We start from the raw sequence: 20918 nt of genomic DNA, 5'->3' as shown, positions 1-20918 counted from the left end.
GGGAAACACATGGCTCTATAAGCCTATTAGGTGTAAAGTTGATGCTTTAAAAAAAAAGTGCTTTTTGAACTGGATTAAGAACAGTCTCAACAGCTGTGATTTAGTGCAGTGGTTCTTGAACCTTTTAAGGACCCACACAGTTCCGTACGCTCTAGACAGCGGACCCCCTTAACTCAGAAAGTGTTCAAATATCAATCATTACTTTGAGATTGAAAACCACTGGTTTAGTGTGCCGCTTGGGGAAAAAAAGAAATACTATGATATACTATGTCAAAATGCCATAGTGTTACAATGAGCTTGCTCTGTATATTGTGCGGATGCCGCCATCTAGTGGGGCATTTTTGCACTGACGTGAATATGTGAGACTGTTGGTTACATTAGCAGTGTATTATTACTCCAGAACAGTTGCTATATTAAAACTTTGGCACGTGTTACATATTATGAATAACTCTGAGGTGTAAAAGTCAATTTCTAGAAGTCTTAGGCAGACTTGGTAAACGTTCCCGTCGTTCCATATAAAAAAATATTTGGCAGACTTGGTAAGTCAGTACCAAGTGTTTTTCCAGATGACTTATTAAAACAGAAATATGATGGATTATGGTCAAGAGCAGTAACTCCAACTCAAGCAAAATAAAACGTACAGGAACAGCGTATCATAAATTGTGATGATCAGAAAAGTGACTTTTTTTTCCCTATTCGTTTTTTTGCTTTAAACAGAGGAGCACGAGGAATCTGTGTACAATCGTTACATCTCAGAAATACGCAACTTCCGAATGCATCTGGAGGCTCATGAGGAACATCTGATCAGAGAGATCAGAACTCCACTGGACAGAGATGACCTGGAGCAGAGCCTGCAGCGCATCACAGAGCACCAGGTACAGTATGCATCAACATATAGACAATCTGTGATTATTTTCTATGCTTTCAGAACATAATAATTAACTTAGTTTCGCATGCTGGCACCTTGCAGAAGAAGACAGCAGACCTAAACCAGCTAAAAGAAGACCTTGAGGCCATGAAGGAAAAGTGTGAGCTGTTCCTCAGACAGGCCTCAGCGTCTCTGTACGTCCCAACCCTGTCATCTGAGCTCAATGTCCTCACCCAGAGCATGAGCCAAGTCCACTCCATGTCAACCATCTATATGGACAAGTAAGATGGGCCTTCTCTATCATCTAAAACTGAATGCCACAGTATTATGTCGCAGAAATAATTACTTGCAATGAGAAATGTATCTGAAGTGAAGTTTTGTCTTTGGTCTAGGTTGAAGATTGTGAGTTTAGTGGTGAACCACAGCCAGAGGGCAGAAGCTCTCGTTAAAATCTACGAATCTAAACTCTATGAGGAAGACGCCATGAACTCAGACCTGAAGTCCATCGACACGATCATTTGCACACTCAAGGTAATACATTTTTTTAACTCCATAATGATTCAGTGATTTTGTTTTGCAAGACCTTACCCAAAATAATATTTTGTGGATTTTGTTGTTGAATTATGTTTTTTTTCCCTCCACCTCTCATTTATCATAGCAATGGCGGAAAGAGATCGATGAGAACCGGGAAGTGTTCCACGACATGGAGGATGAGTTGCAGAAAGCGAGCAGCATCAGCGATCGCATGTTTAAGGCACATAATGAGCGTGACTTTGATCTTGACTGGCACAAGGAGAAGGCTGATCAACTGAGTGAGAGGTGGCATAACGTTCACTCCCAGATTGACAGCAGGTTTGTGCTTTTGATCAGACCAGACCCTCCTGCAAATCGCGAGTGAGCCTTTTACTCAAACATAACTGTGCAATTGTGAGTATTAGATACTGATGTGGTGAATTTGATTTCAGGCTTCGGGATTTGGAAGGTATCAGCAACAATCTGAAATACTACAAGGATTCTTACTGTAGTCTGGATGAATGGGTTCGAGAAATAGAAACAGCTCAACTAAAGGCCCAAGAGAACAAACCTGAAGACAGCAAGGCACTCGCTGAGCTCCTGAACCAACAGAAGGTAGGACCAGAGGACACTTAAGGCTGTTGTGTCGTTAGATAAGTGTCCGCAGATGTTGTATGAAAACTGTCAGGAGACGTCTTTGGAACAAGCTGTCACGTCAACTTGGCCACCTTTTTTTATATGGCCAGGTGTTGTTGGCAGGTGACGTTGAATTGTCTGGCAATGCAAGACTATAACTGACTGTGAATCATTTAAAATATCTGTGTTTTTCAGGTTCTTGTGGCTGAAATTGAACAAAAACAGAGCAGAATTGAAGAATGTCAAAAGTACTCAGAGCAGTACTCATCTGCTGTCAAAGTAAGCTGATTTCTACATTAAATGTATTTTTATCGTAAATGAACCATTCTAAGATCTGTAGTATTCCTGTATATATTTGTATTGGCAGATGGATTGTTTTGCACGCAAGGCTTCAGATAATGATTATACCTAAATCTCGTTTCACAATTTAGGATTATGAGCTTCAGCTGATGACCTACAGAGCGATGGTTGACTCCCAAGCCAAATCTCCACTCAAGAAGCGGAGGATGCAGAGTTCTTCTGACGCCATCCAACAAGAGGTGAACCATGAAATGTGATGGATCTTTTATGCGTGGGATCGCTCGGGTGGCGCAGTGATAAAGTCCCTGCCCACCACCACAGAGGTTGTGGGTTCAAATCCACCATGGTGCATCCGGCTTTGTCGGGCGTCTATGCGAACACAATTGGCCCGTGTTCGGGGGAGGGAAGCCGGGCGGGGAGGGTGAGATTGGTCATTGCACGTACTCCTACAGGCTGGGCGGCACCTGTCAGCAGGGAGTGTTGGGCGGGAGGAGTCACCTGCAGGGAGTCAGTAGGATACAACAGCAGTGACAACACAGAAATATGTGTTGGGAGGAATTCATTGGCGATTAAAAGGGGGTAAAATGTATTGGCTATTCTAAAAAAGAAATGTGATGGAGCTTTAAAGCAGTAGTCTTCATTTAGCTCTGCGTGCTAAATGAAGTGTTTCTGGTTTCATTTCACCACAGTTTATGGATCTTCGAACCCGCTACACTGCTATGGTAACCCTGATGACACAGTATGTGAAGTTTGCCAGTGAAACGTTGAAAAGAACTGAAGATGAGGAGGTAAGGCTTTCATATTTTAAATCTTATTGCTTAAATTGATATGTATAAACTAAATTTTATACATACACAGTCATATTATGGCTGTCTATTCTCAACTTCGGCCAGATATTTGACATAAACATAAAGCATTTTTCACCTTTCTTTTCTAGATTGATTATAACATATTATATTATGTTTTGGTCCCCCATTCACTGACATTCATGTTGAAATGGTGTGGGGAAAAACACTGAGACTTTAAACTTAAACTGAGCCTTTTGAAAACCACATGGCCTGTTTTTGATCACTAAAATGACTGTATCACTGCACCACAACCCGGACGAGCTGTTGAGCAGGATTTTAATGCCTGGGAATACAAATTTTCCTTTCAACATTTTAAAGCCATTTATTTTTTATTTTTTTAATAGCACTGTGAGGTTTAGCCAACATTGACTCAGTAATTCAAGTGATTTTGGAGAAATACACGATATACATGAAATCTAAATATAAAGCCATTTACGGACAAATGGCTTGTTTATGTTCAATATTAGGCCATATTTGTGATAGACAGTGTCATGTATGGATGATGTTGCGACTGTGGTATATTGTCGATGTTTGAGTCTTTTTGTTGTATTTTTGTATGGGTACTTGGTCTGTGGTGTCCATTTTGTTTTAAATCCCTTTTCTTGGCAAACTTTTGTTATTTTCTTTATGTAACATATTCTGCCTTCTTTGTAAGGAACATGCATGTAATTTACATGTACATGCACTGTTATATAAAACTTCTATTTAATTTAAGACTTGGTTTAATTCTTGTTCTTCTCACATTATTGTTATTTCTTTTGTGGTTGGGATTGGTTGAGGGAGAGGGTGATGCTCCCAGTTACAACTGTAAACCCAATAAAAACTTTAAATTAACAAGTATATCTTGTTATCTCCAAACATATTTCAGTATTTCTTAAGGAATGCTTGGCACTAAATCGTTCATAGTTACCTTTAACAGGCATAAGTTCTCATTATACTGTACAACAAGTAGTTCTGATCTAGCAATCTGATTTGTAAACTAAATATGATCAACACCATTATTTCTAGCTTAAAAGTGCAGACATAGTAGTTAAATCTATCAATGGGGGAATGAACTAATTCTTGTTATATCTTATAACAAGAATGAGTTCAGTTTTGTGTTTCATCATTTTGTGCCAATATTGACGGTAAAGCACAACCATCTCTTGTAATATTGCTTAATTAAACATCAACAGGAGAATAACTTTGCTGAGAGTCATTCGGTTTATTGGGAATAATCAACTTGGGCAATGAACCCCATTGATTAATCTACAGATTAATCTAGACAAACATGTTTGCCCAGATCTTGCAACAAAGCTGTTAAAGGGAGATACTTTACTGGTTTAAAAGCCTTTAAAATCACTGAATTATCAATTAAGACAATGCAAACAAATGAGCTCTTCATAGAAATGCATGAATAATCCTTGTTTACTTGATGGGCACTTGAAGCCTCTTTAAGACCATCAGTGCTACTTGGGTTATATTTTCCCTTTCTATTCAGCATGAATGATGATATTTGCTTCTTTGCTTGGATGAAGCAAAGTCATGAAGTTCTGTATGCCGTGTGCATACAGAGTTGCTGGTGAAGGTGCTTTTTCTAGGGAAGATCAAGCTCTTGATACTGGCTGATGGTATCATACACTGATGACACTACATGACATTTCTGTGGGAACATTTTTATAGTCTCTCCAGGATTGTGTTTTTGTTGTGATTATAGCAACCATACACCACTATTTATATATTGTAGTAATACTAATAACCCTTTTCATATAGTTTACATTATCACCTTTACATGTAATTAGCATTATTGAGACAGTATACACACACACAACACATAATAGATAATTACATCGCTGTTGAACTGCATATATATATATATATACAGTATAAATACTGTATATACACGCACACGCACGCACACACACACACACACACACACACACACACACACACACACACACACACACACACACACACACACACACACACACACACACACACACACACACACACACACACACACACACACACAGCAATGTAATTACACACACACTTAAAAGACAAAACCTTGCAGTCGTAAAATCACAAATTCCTGGAGAGACTCATTAACAGTGCTGCAACACTTTGTGGTAAGGACAAAGATATGCTCAAAAAAAATATATATATTTTCCTCACATTTTCATTCTTTCTTTTAAACATGAAAGTGGTTAACTCGTTGTTTTGCATTATAGAACAGAAAGGCTTTTGAAAAAGCTGAATATGTGACATGGACAGAGACCGTGCAGCTGCAAAAGGTGGCTGGAGAAAAAGAGATTAGCCAGCTTCAGTTCCGAGTGCAAGAGCTAGAGGCTACGCTGGCTGAAAGACAAGCACAGCTGGGCAAGCTGGAAGGAGAAGTACAAACCCAAAAGATGACCAATGATGATTTAATCATTCAAAAGTCAAACCTTGAACACGAGGCTCATCAATATCTCACTGAACTAGAGTTAGCAGTGGAAGACAAAGCTGCTATTGAGCAGGAGTTAAGTGGTGCACAGCAGTTGATTGAGCAGTTGGAGGTGAAGCGGTCCTCCTTGGAGGAGGATGTCCAGCTATTAAGGAAAAACATAGAGGAGAGCACCATGGAACTGAGGACACTAGAGGACCACTTGAAGAGGAACGATAGTTATGTCCAAGAGACTGAGAAGGACAATCAAACACCTAAGAACAAACTCAAGGTGAAGGAAGGTACTGAGGCACAGTTGCGAAACCAAGATCACTCTGTGGGGATACGTGTGACCCAGCAGTTCCAGTCATCTGACCTAAAGGTAGTCCACAGTGAATCACAGTCAACTGCAGTTCAAGAAAACACCCGCGTACAGCTGAGTCAAGTCGACACTGAAGGAGATGGCCTGAAGCACAAAATAGAAGAACTAACCATGCTGAAGGAAAGAGCTGAAATGGAGATCAAGGCACTGAAGTCAGAGCTGAACTCTTTGCTTGTTCATAAAAACGTGGCTGAGGAGAAAGTGCAGAATTTAAATGAACTGTTGGATGACAGCAATAATAGACTGAAGCAACTTCAGATGGATGTGGAGACAGAAAAGAACAACGTGAAACAAACATCAGAAAATCTCCGACAAGGAACATCAGACCTGAAGAACTCCATCGACCTGTTTCAAGAGCAGATAAAATCTCTCCAGAGGGACAAGACTTCATTGGAGCAGAAAACTGCTTTCCAAAACACAGAGGTTGAAGGTCTTAAAGAGCAGCTCAAGATCAGCCGTGAAACGCTACAGAAGAAGAGTTCCATAGAACAGAAGAACAATCACAGGATGAGCAGCGTAGAGGAAGAGTTGTCCTCCAAACTGTCAGAAATAGATCAGCTGAAGTTCAAATGTGATGAACTGACAAGCGCAAATGTGTTATTGGACAACGATATCAGGGCACTTCGGGTAAATACTGAGTCACTGAAGATGGACAAATCATTCTCTGAACAAAAGGTCAAATCTTTAAATGGTGAAATAGAGAGCTGGAAACAACAACTTAAAAAGGTTAAAGAGGAAATCACTGTCAAGACCACATCTGACCATAACACTCAATACAAATGTGAAAATCTTGATAGAGAGCTTCAACAAAAGGGGTTATTAGTCTCTCAGTTCCAGATGCAGATGGAGGAGCTGGAAAAGATGAACATTGACATGGAGAAGACGATGAACAAAATGAGAGCTCAACTCGATAAGGCAACCTTAGAAATGGGAAGCAAGGATCAGCAGATACAAATTTTCAAGTCTCAGGTAGAAGGCACCAAATCGCAAGTTAGAATTATTGAAGAGGAACTGCTGAAGAAATCCCAGACCTCTCATGAGCTTCAAGTTAAACTACGGTACTACAATGCGGAGGTAAAGAAAACATCTGAGCTGCAGCAGAACAACAAAACGCTACACGTAAACCTCACAAATTATGAGAAAGAGATTAAGACCCTGAAAGCAGAGCTTAGCTCTGTGTGTGCTGAGAAGAATATGACCAACCAGAGAGTCCAGGAGCACAAAGCTGAAATTAACGATTTGAACATAATTCTGAAGAAAACTAATGCAGAACTACAGAGAGAATCAGCTGACAATCAAAACTATCTCAATAAATTAAAGGCATTAGAAGTCGAGCTTCAGAATTATAAGCAGAGTATTAAAGGAGTGACTGTAAGCTCTGAGAAAATAGTATCTAATCTGAAGCAGGAGTTAAATACTCTTCAGAGGGACAAGAAAATAGCTGAAGAAAAGCTAGCTAACTTGAAATTGGAAGTTCAAAAATTGATTTCCTCTCAGAACAGATTCAAAGATGAGTTAGCTAAAGAGACCCTGGAAAGAAGAAACAAACAGTCCAGAATAACAGAGCTGGAGGCTGAGATTCAAAAGACCAAGATAAAAGTGAAAGAGAGTATTTCTAGTTCTGACAGCTCTTTATCAATGATGAAACAAGAAATAACAATCGTACAGAGAGAGAGGACTAAAGCTCAAGAGAAATGTGTCTTATTGGGATCTGAAATCACAGTGTTGAAAGAAAAGCTGAACCAAGCCCAAGAGGAGGGCAAGCAGAAACAAAAAGAGAATTCAGTGTCTCAGCTGAGATCCCAACAGCTTGAAGAACAACTGGAGAACTGCAAGCACATGCTTGAAGACTTGAAAAGTAAACTGGAACTTCAGAAGAAAGCCTATGAGAGACAGCTGCTGTTGGTGCAGACGAACATAGAGCAAAAGATCATACTGCAATCCGGAACTAAATTTTACACGGAGGAGAAATCAAAAGAGCACTCAGCATCACCAGAGATTGATAAAATAAAATTAATAGATGCTGAGCAGCAGTTGCATCAGCTGCATATGCAAATGGACAAACTGCAACAAGAGAGAACCGCTCTCAGCCGTGACCTATTAAAAGCCAAATCTCAAATTGTTCAACTAGAAGATGACAAAGTTAAACATAAGTCAAACATCAGTCATCTAGAAAACCGTCAAAATGAAAAGTCAAAGGAGGCAACAAAACTGAAAGAAATGTTGACAGTGACTGAGCAGAAACTGAGAATCAAGGAAAAGGAAGCAAAATCCCTCAATGAAAAAATGCTGTTCTACGTCGAAGAGGTGAAATGTCTTCAAGAGAAAGTTTTGAAACTAGAGGTCGCAATGAAGACCGAACAGAGGAAGATGAATGAACTTGAGCGAAGAAATGAAACCAGAGAGAAGGAGAAGGAATGTTCAAAGTGCAAGCTAATGGAGATGGCAAAAATGAAAGAATCATCAGAGGTAGGAATTAACTTCAATATCATGAAGCAAAAATACAATTTTATATGTACAATAAATACATAGGCAAATATTCTATAATTACTCATTAAAAAATAATGTTGCTATTGCTTAACATTATGCATAACAATACCGGTATAATATGAGTTATCTCATGGTTGTTCCATTGTCCTTTTTTACAGATAGCAACAATGGACAAAGACAGAATAATAGAACTGAGAAGAGCAAAACAAGAAACAACAGAACATTTTCAGAGTCAAAGCCTTCAAAAGGAAAAAACAGCCGTACAACTGAACAGCTCTGCTCCTCAACGCACATCTCTCCATACCGACCACCAGAGTGAAACTGAAGATTCCATCACGAGTGAGAAAACCGATAGAAGCCATAATGAAACATGTGTTCTCACTAATGCAAGATCCTCTCAGTCCAAACACATGCCTACCAAAGTACATCAACCAGCCGGTATGTTGGAAGAGAGCACAGAGGAGAGAGAGGGGAAGCAGAGTTTCACTTCGGCCTCACTAAAGCGCAGAGGCCTCAGGCGCACTGTCAGCATTACAAAGTTAATCAAAATCAAGCTGTTGGACCAAGACATTTTGCACCAGTTAGAAGAGGGTCTTGTCACAGAGGAAGAGGTGCAAGCATATATTGCTCAGCTTGTCATCAGACCAACCGCTATTGCTGGAGTGTACGTGGAGTCGAGCAAGACTAAGATGTCCTTCTTAGAAGCTGCAGAGAAAGGCCTCTTAGCAAAGACCTATGCAATTGAGTACCTGATGGCTCAGGCTGCAACGGGCGGTATTATCGACCCAGACACAGGAAAAACATACTCAGTCCAAGATGCTCTGGATGTGGGCCTTCTGGACGCAGATCTGAAAGACAGACTAATGGATTCAGAGAAAGCAGTCACTGGCTATATCCATGGCAACAAAACACTGTCTGTTTTTCAGGCCATGGAGGAAAGGATTCTTGATAGACACACAGGGAGGAAGATCTTAGAGGCCCAGATATCCACTGGAGGATTCTTCGACCCCGAGGTTGGTGTTCGAATACCACTCGGCACTGCCGTCGAGCAGAATCTTTTCAATGACATCACTCTACAGAGTCTCTACGATCCAGTCGGCAACCCCAAAGGGTTTCACAATCCTGACATCAGACAGAAAGCATATTACAGTGAGTTGTTGAAGACATGTCTTTATGACACTGATGGTGGTGTCTATCTTTTCCCTTTTGGTGACAAGCATCTATCCAGCATCTCTCCCAGAAGTTCTCATAGACTGTCTGTCATCAGCAGCATAAGTGGCGTGGAAATGTCAGCTTACGAAGCATATAAAGGGAAACGCATTGACAAGAGCACATATCTATTTCTGTCTCAACAGGACAGTGACTGGCAGGAGAAGTCCATTGTTGATGTTAAAGGGAGCTCACTTAGTGTGATTGTTGACCTCAAAACCGGAAAGCAGCTTTGTATAGAGGCTGCTTTAAGTCAAAGGTTTCTTGAGACTTTTGAACTTCTGAGTTACCGTAATGGGTTCCTCAGTATCTATGAGCTTGCAGACCTCATACTTTCGAGAATGGTTGTAGTTGAGGATGCCAACAGCCCTGTTGCAGGTCTCTGGGATGTCACCCAGAAGAAGCGTCTGTCCGTTCTTCAAGCTTTTCAGCAGAACTTCATCGACAGAAATACTGCCCTAAGGCTTCTGGAGGCCCAGGCATGCACTGGAGGCATCTGTGAGCCCGCTTCTGGGCAGAAAGTCATGATCTCAGAGGCTCTAAGAAGAGGTCTGGTGGATGAGGCATTTGCTAAGCAGCTCCAACAGTTTGAGAAGGCATATGACGGCATTGTTCATCCACAGACTGCCAAGACTGTGTCTGTCACTCAGGCCATGCAGGAAAATCTCTTCCCTAAAGATCTTGCTCTCCGATGCCTTGAATTCCAGCTGCTGACTGGAGGATTGATAAACCCTGAGACTCGAGACAAAATCTCACCTGAGGAAGTTATTCAGAGCAGCCTTGTTGATAAAGCTACTGCCTCGTTATTACTAAAAGATGAAACATCCTACGCCAAAAGCCTTACTTGTCCAAAGACCAAGAGAAGAATCTCATTCAAAGAAGCACTTGAAAGAAGCCTCTATGATTGCCACACTGGATTAAGGTTACTGGAGGCCACAAAGCCTGTTGGAGCCATGTCATCATACCAGTATATTTGGACGTATCATCACCTATAAATCTCTCCAACGCATTGAATAAGTAAAGAGCGTATTCATCAACAAAACATGTTTTAATGGTTTCTTTTATTTTTTATGCAGTTTGAGCTTTTGAGATTCTACAGTAATACAAAACACTGCAATATGTGCTAGTATGTGTTGTGGTACTGTACATCTGACAACAAACACATTATGTTAAGTAAAGTTTTGATGTAAAAAGTGGATACTAAAAGAAAAAATATTGTTGGACAATTATTTGCTCTAAATAAGGGAATGTTATTCAATGTTTTGTTTGTTTCTTCTTCAATATTTATTTTAAAACATTTTTGTCTGTGTCATCACACTTACATTACCATGATTAAAATAGAAATGAACTTATTATAACACTTTATTTCTGATGAAAACCCAGAGTTCCTGCATCTTGAATTTGGTTAATTCCTGAAGGGGTCCAAATGTCAACTGAGAATGACTTTACTTTAACTGTTATTTCAATGCCCTGTGTTAAATATGCATAGAATAAGATAACATTCCTTTTGAAAATCCTTCTGTTCAAATTCTAGAGATCTGTTGATGAGGAGAAGAAAGAACATGGTGATAAAGTTAGCAAGCTGTTGCATTGGATGTCCAATGTGAAACAGAATCAGAACAGTGATGGCAAAGGTCTCAAAGATGGTAACGCCAACACAGAAGCTTCTAATAAGCCTGAGGTAAACACCTTGTGGCTGTGGCCTTTTGTTTGTTTCATGCTGTTTGACCATAACAGAAGCCTGTACAATACTTTAATGCCTAATATTTCTTATAATATATTTTAAAACAAAATAACATTGCTACCTTTACCATGTGTGTGTATGATTTCTAATAAAAAAAACACAATTCTGTCTACCATACCTTATTACTTATTGATCTCACAAAAGAGACGTCATTGTGGAATCCCTTGGCTATGAACATTGGATTTATTTGGCCAATTTATCATACATTCATTTATTAATGTGTTAATGATATACTATGAATTCGAGCTACCCTACCCCCAATTTCCCAGTTGCACAAGCACACATCCATTACAAAGTATGCTTATTACAGCAAGTTACATCAAGCACACCGTTGGTTGCTGAAATATTTAAGGACTTTTCACACTTTTCAATCTATCTTTATGTTATTATTTTGAATGTTATCACACTATGCTCTCAGAACACTTATAGGGGTAGCACAAACGTTTTACCCCAAATAATGAAAATCTGTCAATACTGTACATTCATTTTATATAACAAAAGTACACCATATTATTGTCTGACTTATAATACTAGTCTTTGTCAGAAATGGTTATATTATCATTTGTTAGACAAATGTGACCAGTTATAGAAATTGGTTTTATAAGGACATTTTGTAGGATATACTGTACGGTATAATCTATAGAATCAGAGGTGCAAAAAGAGGTATCGATTGCTGATATTTAACAAATATTTTGGCTACTAAGCCTTCTAAATGTTTATGCTTTTGTCAAATTAAGTTCAGAGTAATCAAACTCAAGTTCTAGAAAGGATTTTCATGCTTTCTCAGTGGAAAATAGTTTTTTTTTAGAAAAGGAATGGAGGCTTTGCATCGACATTGATAGCTCTTAATTCAGCTATTGATAGGCCTACATATGTTTAATGTGGTGCATCTAAAGTTTGGGCCATGAAGTTTTGTTTAATTAAAGGTGCCATAAGTGATATTTCTTTGTTAAATTACGTCTTAAATAGCTCTATATTCTGATAGTAATACTGTAATAGGGCATAGCAGGGGTGGCCATGTTGTGATGCCACAGATTGAAAACTCATTAATTCTTCCCATAGAGATTCCTGAAAATATTTATATAAATTATTTTAAGCCTGGAACCAAGCCACCCAGGCTCCTGGTGAATCATGAACTGGTATTTATTCTATATAGTATATAATATAATTACATATATAAAATAAAATAAAATGCACAGAATCAAATGTTGATTCACCAAGAACCTGGATGGCTTGGTTCCAGGCTTAAAATAATTTATATAAATATTTTCGGAAATCTTTATGGGAAATAATTATCAAGTTCTATCTGTGGTGTGGCACCACAAAATGGCTGCCATTGCTATGCCCTGCTTGTTCAGTAACAGGGGCTCCCCATCTCTCCAAATCTTTAGTAAACAGAAAATACGTTTTGAGGACAGGGTAACCAATTTGCAATTTGATCCAATCAGGAGAGAAAACGCATACAGTATACAGGATAAACAAGTGAAATTGAAAGTGATGAAACAAAACAACGAGCAGACAAAACTGGAACACTATAAAATTGAAGCTAATAAATTGGTTCTCTTTCCTGATTAGGATAAATTGGCAACCCACCTGAAAATGTATTTTCTGTTTACTAAAGAGCTCGAGAGATGGGGAGACCCCTGTTACTGAACAAACACTCTATAGAAATAAGTACTATCAGAATATAGAGCTCTAACCTTTTAACAAAAAAAAGTTATGTTTTGACAAAAAAACAGAAATCACCACTACAGCACCTTTTAATATTTAATAGAGTTATATCCATGCCAGCCACCAGCCTACAACCCCCACCCCTATACCAACTGAGCCCCAGAGCATGCTGGGACTGATCTGGTAGTTCTCCAAGTCAGTGGTTCTCAAACTTTTTCGTGTGAAGGACCCCCAAAATGATACATATTTGGCTGAGGACCCCCATCTCATATTTTGTGACAGTGACCTCCAGAAGCAAAGATTTGTTCGCTTTTAGAATACATATATATTCAAAGATTTGCAAAAGATTTCCTCAAACTTTCGCGATTTTTCAAAAATAGCAGATCTACAAGCTAGCGTGGCACTCTGTGTATATGTTTGTGTATCTGCTATTTTTTAATAGCCAAAGTATAACAAAATGGTCAAAGTGGTTAAAATTATTGTGACACTAATTTAGTAACTAATTGTGACTAATTTAGCTGGGTACCCTCTGGTACACCCCCCCCAAGGACCCCTGGGGGACTCCACTTTTAGAAAAAATGCTCCAAGTTATGTGTCCCAGCTTACACTAGCGTCCCTATTCTGGGGGGCGAACATTCTGATGCACTGTGACACAACACGTTAACACCGCTTTGTGATTTGGTGTAAAGAGTATATAGTGATTATGTAGTAACTCATGAAAATAAATTTAAAAAAAGTTTGATCCCATCGTCATTCCAAAATGTAACCATGGGGTTCATGCGGAAGAGGTTTTGAGAGTGGCCACCACTTGACCAGGAACAAGGGGAGACATTAGGAGAATGTTCACATTAAGTTAAGCCAATCTCACAAATGGCACAATAATAAAATCAACCTCCCAGAGAAGATTAAGGAATACTTTCATTTACAAATCCCTGAAATGGTCCTGGATAAGCTTATGTTTGTTTACAAATCCCTGAATTGACCCTTATCAGCTTACTTTTGGTCAGAAATCCCCGAAATGATCCTGATTAGCTTGCGACTGGTCACAAACAATTACAGTAAATCTAATGAATGAATAACTGTAGTTCATTATCAGCTTGCTTTTTTAAGTATGGTATGGGGCGGCCATAGCTGGCGGCCATAGCTGAGTGGTTAGTGAGCCCGCCTAGGGGGCCAGAGGCCCTGGTTGCCCCAGGTACGATTCCAGGCCACACCAGCATATGTGTCGATGAAATGAAATTTGTCCCTGAGCAAGACTCTTAACCCCTAATTGCTCACAGGCCCTCATTGGAAACAAGCCCGCAAGGACTTTCATGAACGTCCTGTTAAAAGGAATTATCCTTATATCGTTCAGGTTATTAATCACATACAGACACGGTTGTGAGTTTGATATTACAAACGTACTGAGGATGTAAGATGTCTGTCTGTATTTCAACATTAACTTTACTTTGATATTGATATTCTAGGTTTCAATGGAGGAGGTGGTCACTAAGAAGGAACAAATTGCAGAAGCACTGAGGGCCACACAGATGATGCTGACTAAACACAGTGACAAGTGAGTCAAGTCATCATTTTTAAAGGGACATTATCACACTGTTGCTGGCCGTTTCAGTTCATTTGTTGATGGTTATCATAGTCTCTGATTTGTGTAGATTATTTAGTTGAACACAACATGTCAAGGCTGTAAGCCTTTGTTTGCCACAGAGCTTATTTTGTTAATTTATCAAAAAAAAATAAACCAAATTCCATTGGTAATCAGCAGGCACCCCTGTAACACTACACTATTCTATTCTAATCTAAGACTGTTTCTTGTGGACGATTTTGGACTGGATTAGCAATCTCCACATATACAGTACCATGCAAAGAAAACAAACAGTGTAGAGAGTAGTGTATCACACTACCAAATGCACTAAATTATTTTACACACTGTAATGCCTAATTTATGCTCCGTCGCATGATGGCTACTTTCCTAAGTATGAATCAGGCTTAATTCCTATAAATAGCTCTCACCGTTGGAATAGTCATACTCCTTCCATCATACATTACTCTATAAAAGCAGTTGTGAAGCCAGCAGCTGTTTTAATAATTAATAGTTTTGAAAAATGATACTGCGTGCGTCAGTTGTTTTCATGTATTTCAATGAGACTGCAGACACTGCCAGAGGAATGCAGACAGCTGCTGTTCCATCATTCTTTCCCCCTAGTAGACAGTTATCAGCTTCGGTCAATAAAACAATATTGACGATACAATCCATGTTTACAGGGAAAATTCCACTTTCCACCATTTCAACCATCGGCCTTGCCCGGCCGCTATTAGTTCTCACTGTTCAGGTTTATGGCTGCTAATAGAATATTAGTCCTACAACAAATATGAGATAATGTTGAGAGAAAACACATTGGAAAACACATCCTCACAATATAGAACATTTGGATATGGATTAGAAATCGATCGAAGTTGCCGCTTAGAAGACTTTATCTCATTTATTGCAGGATGACGGAAGAAGAGCAGCAGAAAGCCCAGGAGCAACTGAATGCACTGAATCAGGCCTACAGTGATCTCTCCCAGCATTGTGCAGATCAGATGCCGTCCGCAGAGCAGGTTGGACACTGGGCTGGGCTCTACAACACAGAGTGGATTGTGTTTGTCACTTATCCCATTAAGACCTGAAGCCGATTCTACAAATGTCTTCTAGATCCCAACAGTTTGTTTTGAAAATAACTTATGTTGCTATAATCAGTGGTTCTCAATCTTTTTCATGTCAAGGACCCCCAAAATGATATATATTTGTCCACGGACCCCCATCTCAAAATATTTAGTTCCAGGCAGCCCCAGAAGCAAAGATTTTAGTTAAAAATGTTCCTTAAAAAAAAAACATATATATTCAAAGATTTGCACAAAAAAAACACGATTTCTCAAAAAATAGCCAAAGAAATAAAAAAATTACACAGATGCGTTCCCGGTCTTAATGGGTTAAAGTAGGAAATATAGCAGGAAAGATGAACATAATCAGTTGCATGACTAACCTACACTCTACAGTGTGAACAGTTTTCTTGTGTGTCACTCCAGTCAATGTATTTATAACACTGAAGCACAGGGGATTTTTGAACTACAGAAAAACAATGGCTTTTCGACCAATACAACTGAAAAGAGCCTGTGTATGCTGTAAACATGCTTGTCTATGTCATCATCACCGAAACACACCTCTTGCTGTTCACTCAGCCGGTATACTGCACCTACTGTACATACAGTTAGGTCGTATGAACATTCTTTGTGTGATGTGTCTAACTTGCCGTCTTTTTTTGCAAGAAGCTGTACATTTTGTTCACAGATGCATGTCAGCTTTTAATGTACCTTGCTGTTAAAACCTTGTTAACATACACATGCTTGTCTGATGGTGAGTACAAGTTTTGCCTTGCTTTTAAATATTGTTGAATTTGAATTTCACATTTTGTATTCACAGTTAAAACAATTATTGAATTAAACTGGCATTTATTTATGTATGTTTTTTTCTTTTGCAGTCATTTTAACCACGCATCAAATTATGATTTTCCTTAGGGTTTTGAAAGCAGTGATGAGCTTGGACATGGAGCCTTGTCTTCTGTCCAATGCAGCCTAATTGATGAGATGCCTGGAGACGTTCTACATGAGACCCAGACTATAACCTCTTGCCTCTCTCAGTCCGAGCAGCGGGTCCCTCTGGGCTCGGATGATGCTCTCAACCAAGATGTTATCCATAATTCAACATTGAAGTGCATTCCAAGTCCACATTTCTCTTCTGTGCCTTTCTCACTTCTGGCAGCAGCTAGGGAAGTGGCCACCTCTGAACATATGATCATTAAGGTGATAGACATCCAACAGGTCAGTGATGAATTGAAAATGTCCTATACAGTGGATGAACTGACCTTGGAGAGAGCATTTCAGCTTGGCCTGATCCCTGGTTCTGTCTACATAAAGGTTCTTGAAAGCCAGGAGACCCAGAGGGAGTTAATTAACTCAGAGAGTACATTTAGCCTGTCAGAAGTCTGCGTAGATGAGAAAACTGGAAGTGCAGTTCTGAGTAAACCAAACCAAATTGGCAGCCTTGTGAACCTTCAGGCTGGCGAAAAGCTAATGGTGGATGGAGCTGTCCAGTGTGATTTGCTGAGCTGTAGCAGTACGCTCATAGTGCTTGGAAAACAGAGGGAGTTCATTGGTCTTTTGTTGCCTGACTCTGGGGAAATCCTACATGAATCCACCTCAGTGCAGCATGAAGTCATCACCGAGCAATTTGCCAGCAAACTGTTCAGTAATCGACAGAAGATAGCAGCATTTTATCTACCTGACAACTCAGAGGTAGTTGATTTCACGTCTGCTATTCAGAAGGGTTTGATTGACAGTCATACCGTAGAGATATTGAAAACGATAGAATTCCCTGATGTGTTTCCTGATGTGGATCAGCTTAATTCAAAATTTTCCTCTTGGCTTATGTTTAGAGAACTTAACATTTCTGGATGTAATCACACCACAGATAGTCCAGAGGTAAGGGATATGCGCAGCCCGTCACCCACTGAAGAGAGACAGTTATTCATCTCCTACCTCATGCTCAATAGTTACATAGATCCAAAGACAGGACAAAGACTGTTGATACTTGATAATCATGTGTCTAAAATGATACAACTTTTCATTGAAGATACAGACACTATGGAAAACAGAGAGCAAAATGCTGCTTTAGTCATGTCAGATGTTAGTATTTCAAAACAGCTGGAGTTTGAAGTTCACTTTGAAAGTAATGAAGACAATCTTGTTACGTTGCACATAAAAGAAGAAACTGATGAATTATTAAAAAATAAGCAATCCCTCCCCTCTCATGATTTGTCTCCCTTGGAGAATGAGGCTTCCTCTGATGAAAAACTCTGTACCAATATCAGAGTGTTGAACCTCGATTACACCGAGTCTTTAGTAGATGTCAACTCAGTTTGGAGCATCATACAGCCTGATTCTACAGCCAACTCTTTGGTTCAAAATAGTACAAGTAGCACAATCTCTACTGGTTTTGAGAATTATGTAATTGCTGGAGATGGCATACATTTTGACAATTCCGCTGAGGAATCTTCTATGTTTAAAATGGTAGACTCCATCGAGACATCGTCAATGGTTGTTGGCTCTGTTTGGAACACCATACAGCCTGATTCTACAGGCTATGATATCACAAGCAGCACAAACTCTGCTGATCTTGAACAGAATGTGATTACTGGAGACAACTTTGATGTTGAAGATACCCATCGTGAATCGTCAATATCGAAAATTATAGATCCTGTTGAGGAATATTCGGTAGGTGTTGATTCTGTTGGTAACAACACACATAATGATAATACAGAGAATGTGGTGTCCTCTGATGGAAAACCTGATGCCAATATTGGGGTGTTGAACATTGATTATACCGAAGAGTCTTTGGTAGATGTTGACTCAACTTGTAGTATCATACATTCTGATTCTACAGCCAACTCTTTGGTTCAAAGTAGCACAAGTTGCACAATCTCTACTGGTTTTGAGAATGATGTAGTTGCTGGAGATGGCATACATTTTGACAATTCCACTGAGGAATCTTCTATGTTTAAGATGATAGACTCCATTGAGACATCGTCAATGGTTGTTGGCTCTGTTTGGAACACCATACAGCCTGAATCTACAGGCTACGATATCACAAGCAGCACAAACTCTGCTGATCTTGAACAGAACGTGATTACTGGAGACAACTTTGATGTTAAAGACACCCATCAGGAAGCGTCAATATCGAAAATGATAGATCCTGTTGAGGAATATTTGGTAGGTGTTGATTCTGTCGGTAACAACACACATAATGATAATACAGAGAATGGGGTGTCCTCTGATGAAAAACCTGATGCCAATATCAGGGTGTTGAACCTTGATTTGGTAGATGTTGACTCAACTTGCAGTATCATACATCCTGATTCTACAGCCAACTCTTTGTTTCAAAATAGCACAAGGAGCACAATCTCTACTGGTTTTGAGAATTATGTAAGTGCTGGAGATGGCATACGTTTTTACAATTCCGCTGAGGAATCTTCTATGTTTAAAATGGTAGACTCCATTGAGACATCGTCAATGGTTCTTGGCTCTGTTTGGGACACCATACAGCCTGATTCTACAGACTATGATATCACAAGCAGCACATACTCTGCTGATCTTGAACAGAATGTGATTACTGGAGACAACTTTGATGTTGAAGACACTCATCAGGAAGCGTCAATATTGAAAATGATAGATCCTGTCGAGGAATATTTGGTAGACGTTGATTCTGTCGGTAACAACACACATAATGATAATACAGAGAATGGGGCGTCCTCTGATGAAAAAACAGATGCCAAAATCAGGGTGTTGAACCTTGATTTGGTTGATGTTGACTCAACTTTCAGTATCATACATCCTGATTCTACCGTCAACTCTTTGTTTCAAAATAGCACAAACTCTACTAATGAACAATATTTAATTGCTGGAAAAGGCTTTGATATTGAAGTGGCCATTGTGAAATCAGCAATGACTGTTGACTCTTTTACAAACATCATACAACCTGATTCAACAAGTACAGAGTCTATTGTTGTTGACTCTGTAATGAAGCCCGATTATACAGTGAAACAATTCTCTCAAGATAGCACAAGCAGCACAAACACTGCATACTTTAAAAAAATTGAAATAATTATGCTGGATATCGATGCTGGAGTAACAGGTCTAAATACTGTTCTACCAACCTCAGAGTGTTCCACTATAAGTGTAGCCAGTGACATAAACATTGATTTACCCCCCAAAGCACATGACTCCAAAAGTCCGACACTGGCGATGAAGTGTCAATCACCAACACGCTTAAGTCCTGATTCATTGTCCACTGACTCAAGGGGGGCCGATGACAGGACCACGATACCTTTCATGTCTGAGGGGGTGTGGGAGGGTGAAGATGAGCGAGGCTACGCCATTCATCTTTTAAAAGAGCAGGTGGAGGAAGGAGGCATTTTGGATGTCACGTCAGGGAAACGCTATGACCTGGAGGCGGCTCTCGAAAAGGGCCTCGTTGATGGAAAAACCGTGTTAGAGCTGCTTGCATTACAGCTGAATAGAAACAGAGATGTAATAGGGGAAGAGGGCACAATGTCTATCCTCAGACAAAGTGTATCAAATGGATCTATATCCCCTTATGTTGCCCTGCATGTCATGGAGCAGCAGAACCTGCTAAGCGTTGTGTATGACTCAACGTCTGGTTGTAACATTAGCGTCAGTGAGGCTTTGCAGTCTGGATTAGTTAGCGATGAATTGGCTCATAGGATAATTCACTCAGAGCGTATTTGCGGAGACCTCATTTACCCTGAGGGCAAGAACACCCCTTGCATCTCTGATGACCATAGCCTGGGATTGATTAAGAGAAATGAGGCGGAGAGTGTACTACAGTGGCAGTCTGACAAGGTTGCTGTAGTAGTGCTTGATCTCGCTGATGTCCACAGTGATGAGAGAATGATGGAGCATAAGACTGGAATTGAAGTTTTTAGGCCAGAAGGAAATGTAAAAGAAATTAGTCATTCTCTCCATACGTTGCTTCCCTCATGCATTAGTCATAGCCTTTCCCAAGCACAAATGACCTCACCTATCTCACTCAATAAGGTTTCACAAGAATTTACTACCTGTCAAGATGACAGAACACCTGTACCAAGGGAAGATAGTGACACCCAGGTGTTAACCAATAGTCAGCTGTCAGATGTCATCCGTGGATCTAGAAATGTCGTCCAAAATGCTTTTCATCCAACCTTGTCAGATGTGACTGAAGGAGCCTATCGGATAGAGAGCCAGACTGAATGCCCCATCTC

General features: G+C 39.7%; 1 protein-coding gene across 4 annotated transcripts in view; it reads left to right on the top strand.

The window, feature by feature from the left end:
* The window catches only part of dst (dystonin), a 145473-nt gene that overhangs the window by 61584 nt on the left and 62971 nt on the right, over nucleotides 1-20918 (top strand). For all 4 annotated transcript variants that reach the window (XM_080449297.1, XM_080449299.1, XM_080449298.1 and 1 more), the window contains 11 exons: nucleotides 718-875; nucleotides 971-1149; nucleotides 1261-1399; nucleotides 1527-1720; nucleotides 1834-1996; nucleotides 2213-2296; nucleotides 2449-2556; nucleotides 3007-3105; nucleotides 11185-11331; nucleotides 14532-14620; nucleotides 15555-15663. In XM_080449297.1, the coding sequence (XP_080305423.1) occupies nucleotides 718-875; nucleotides 971-1149; nucleotides 1261-1399; nucleotides 1527-1720; nucleotides 1834-1996; nucleotides 2213-2296; nucleotides 2449-2556; nucleotides 3007-3105; nucleotides 11185-11331; nucleotides 14532-14620; nucleotides 15555-15663 (1469 nt within the window). The remainder of the gene's footprint in view (nucleotides 1-717; nucleotides 876-970; nucleotides 1150-1260; nucleotides 1400-1526; nucleotides 1721-1833; nucleotides 1997-2212; nucleotides 2297-2448; nucleotides 2557-3006; nucleotides 3106-11184; nucleotides 11332-14531; nucleotides 14621-15554; nucleotides 15664-20918) is intronic.

Source organism: Gymnoscopelus braueri (assembly GCF_963280865.1).
Source record: "Gymnoscopelus braueri genome assembly, chromosome: 14".
Taxonomy (NCBI): Eukaryota; Metazoa; Chordata; class Actinopteri; order Myctophiformes; family Myctophidae; genus Gymnoscopelus; species Gymnoscopelus braueri.
The sequence above is the reverse complement of the archived record's forward strand: the minus strand, read 5'-3'. Positions and strand labels throughout refer to the sequence as shown.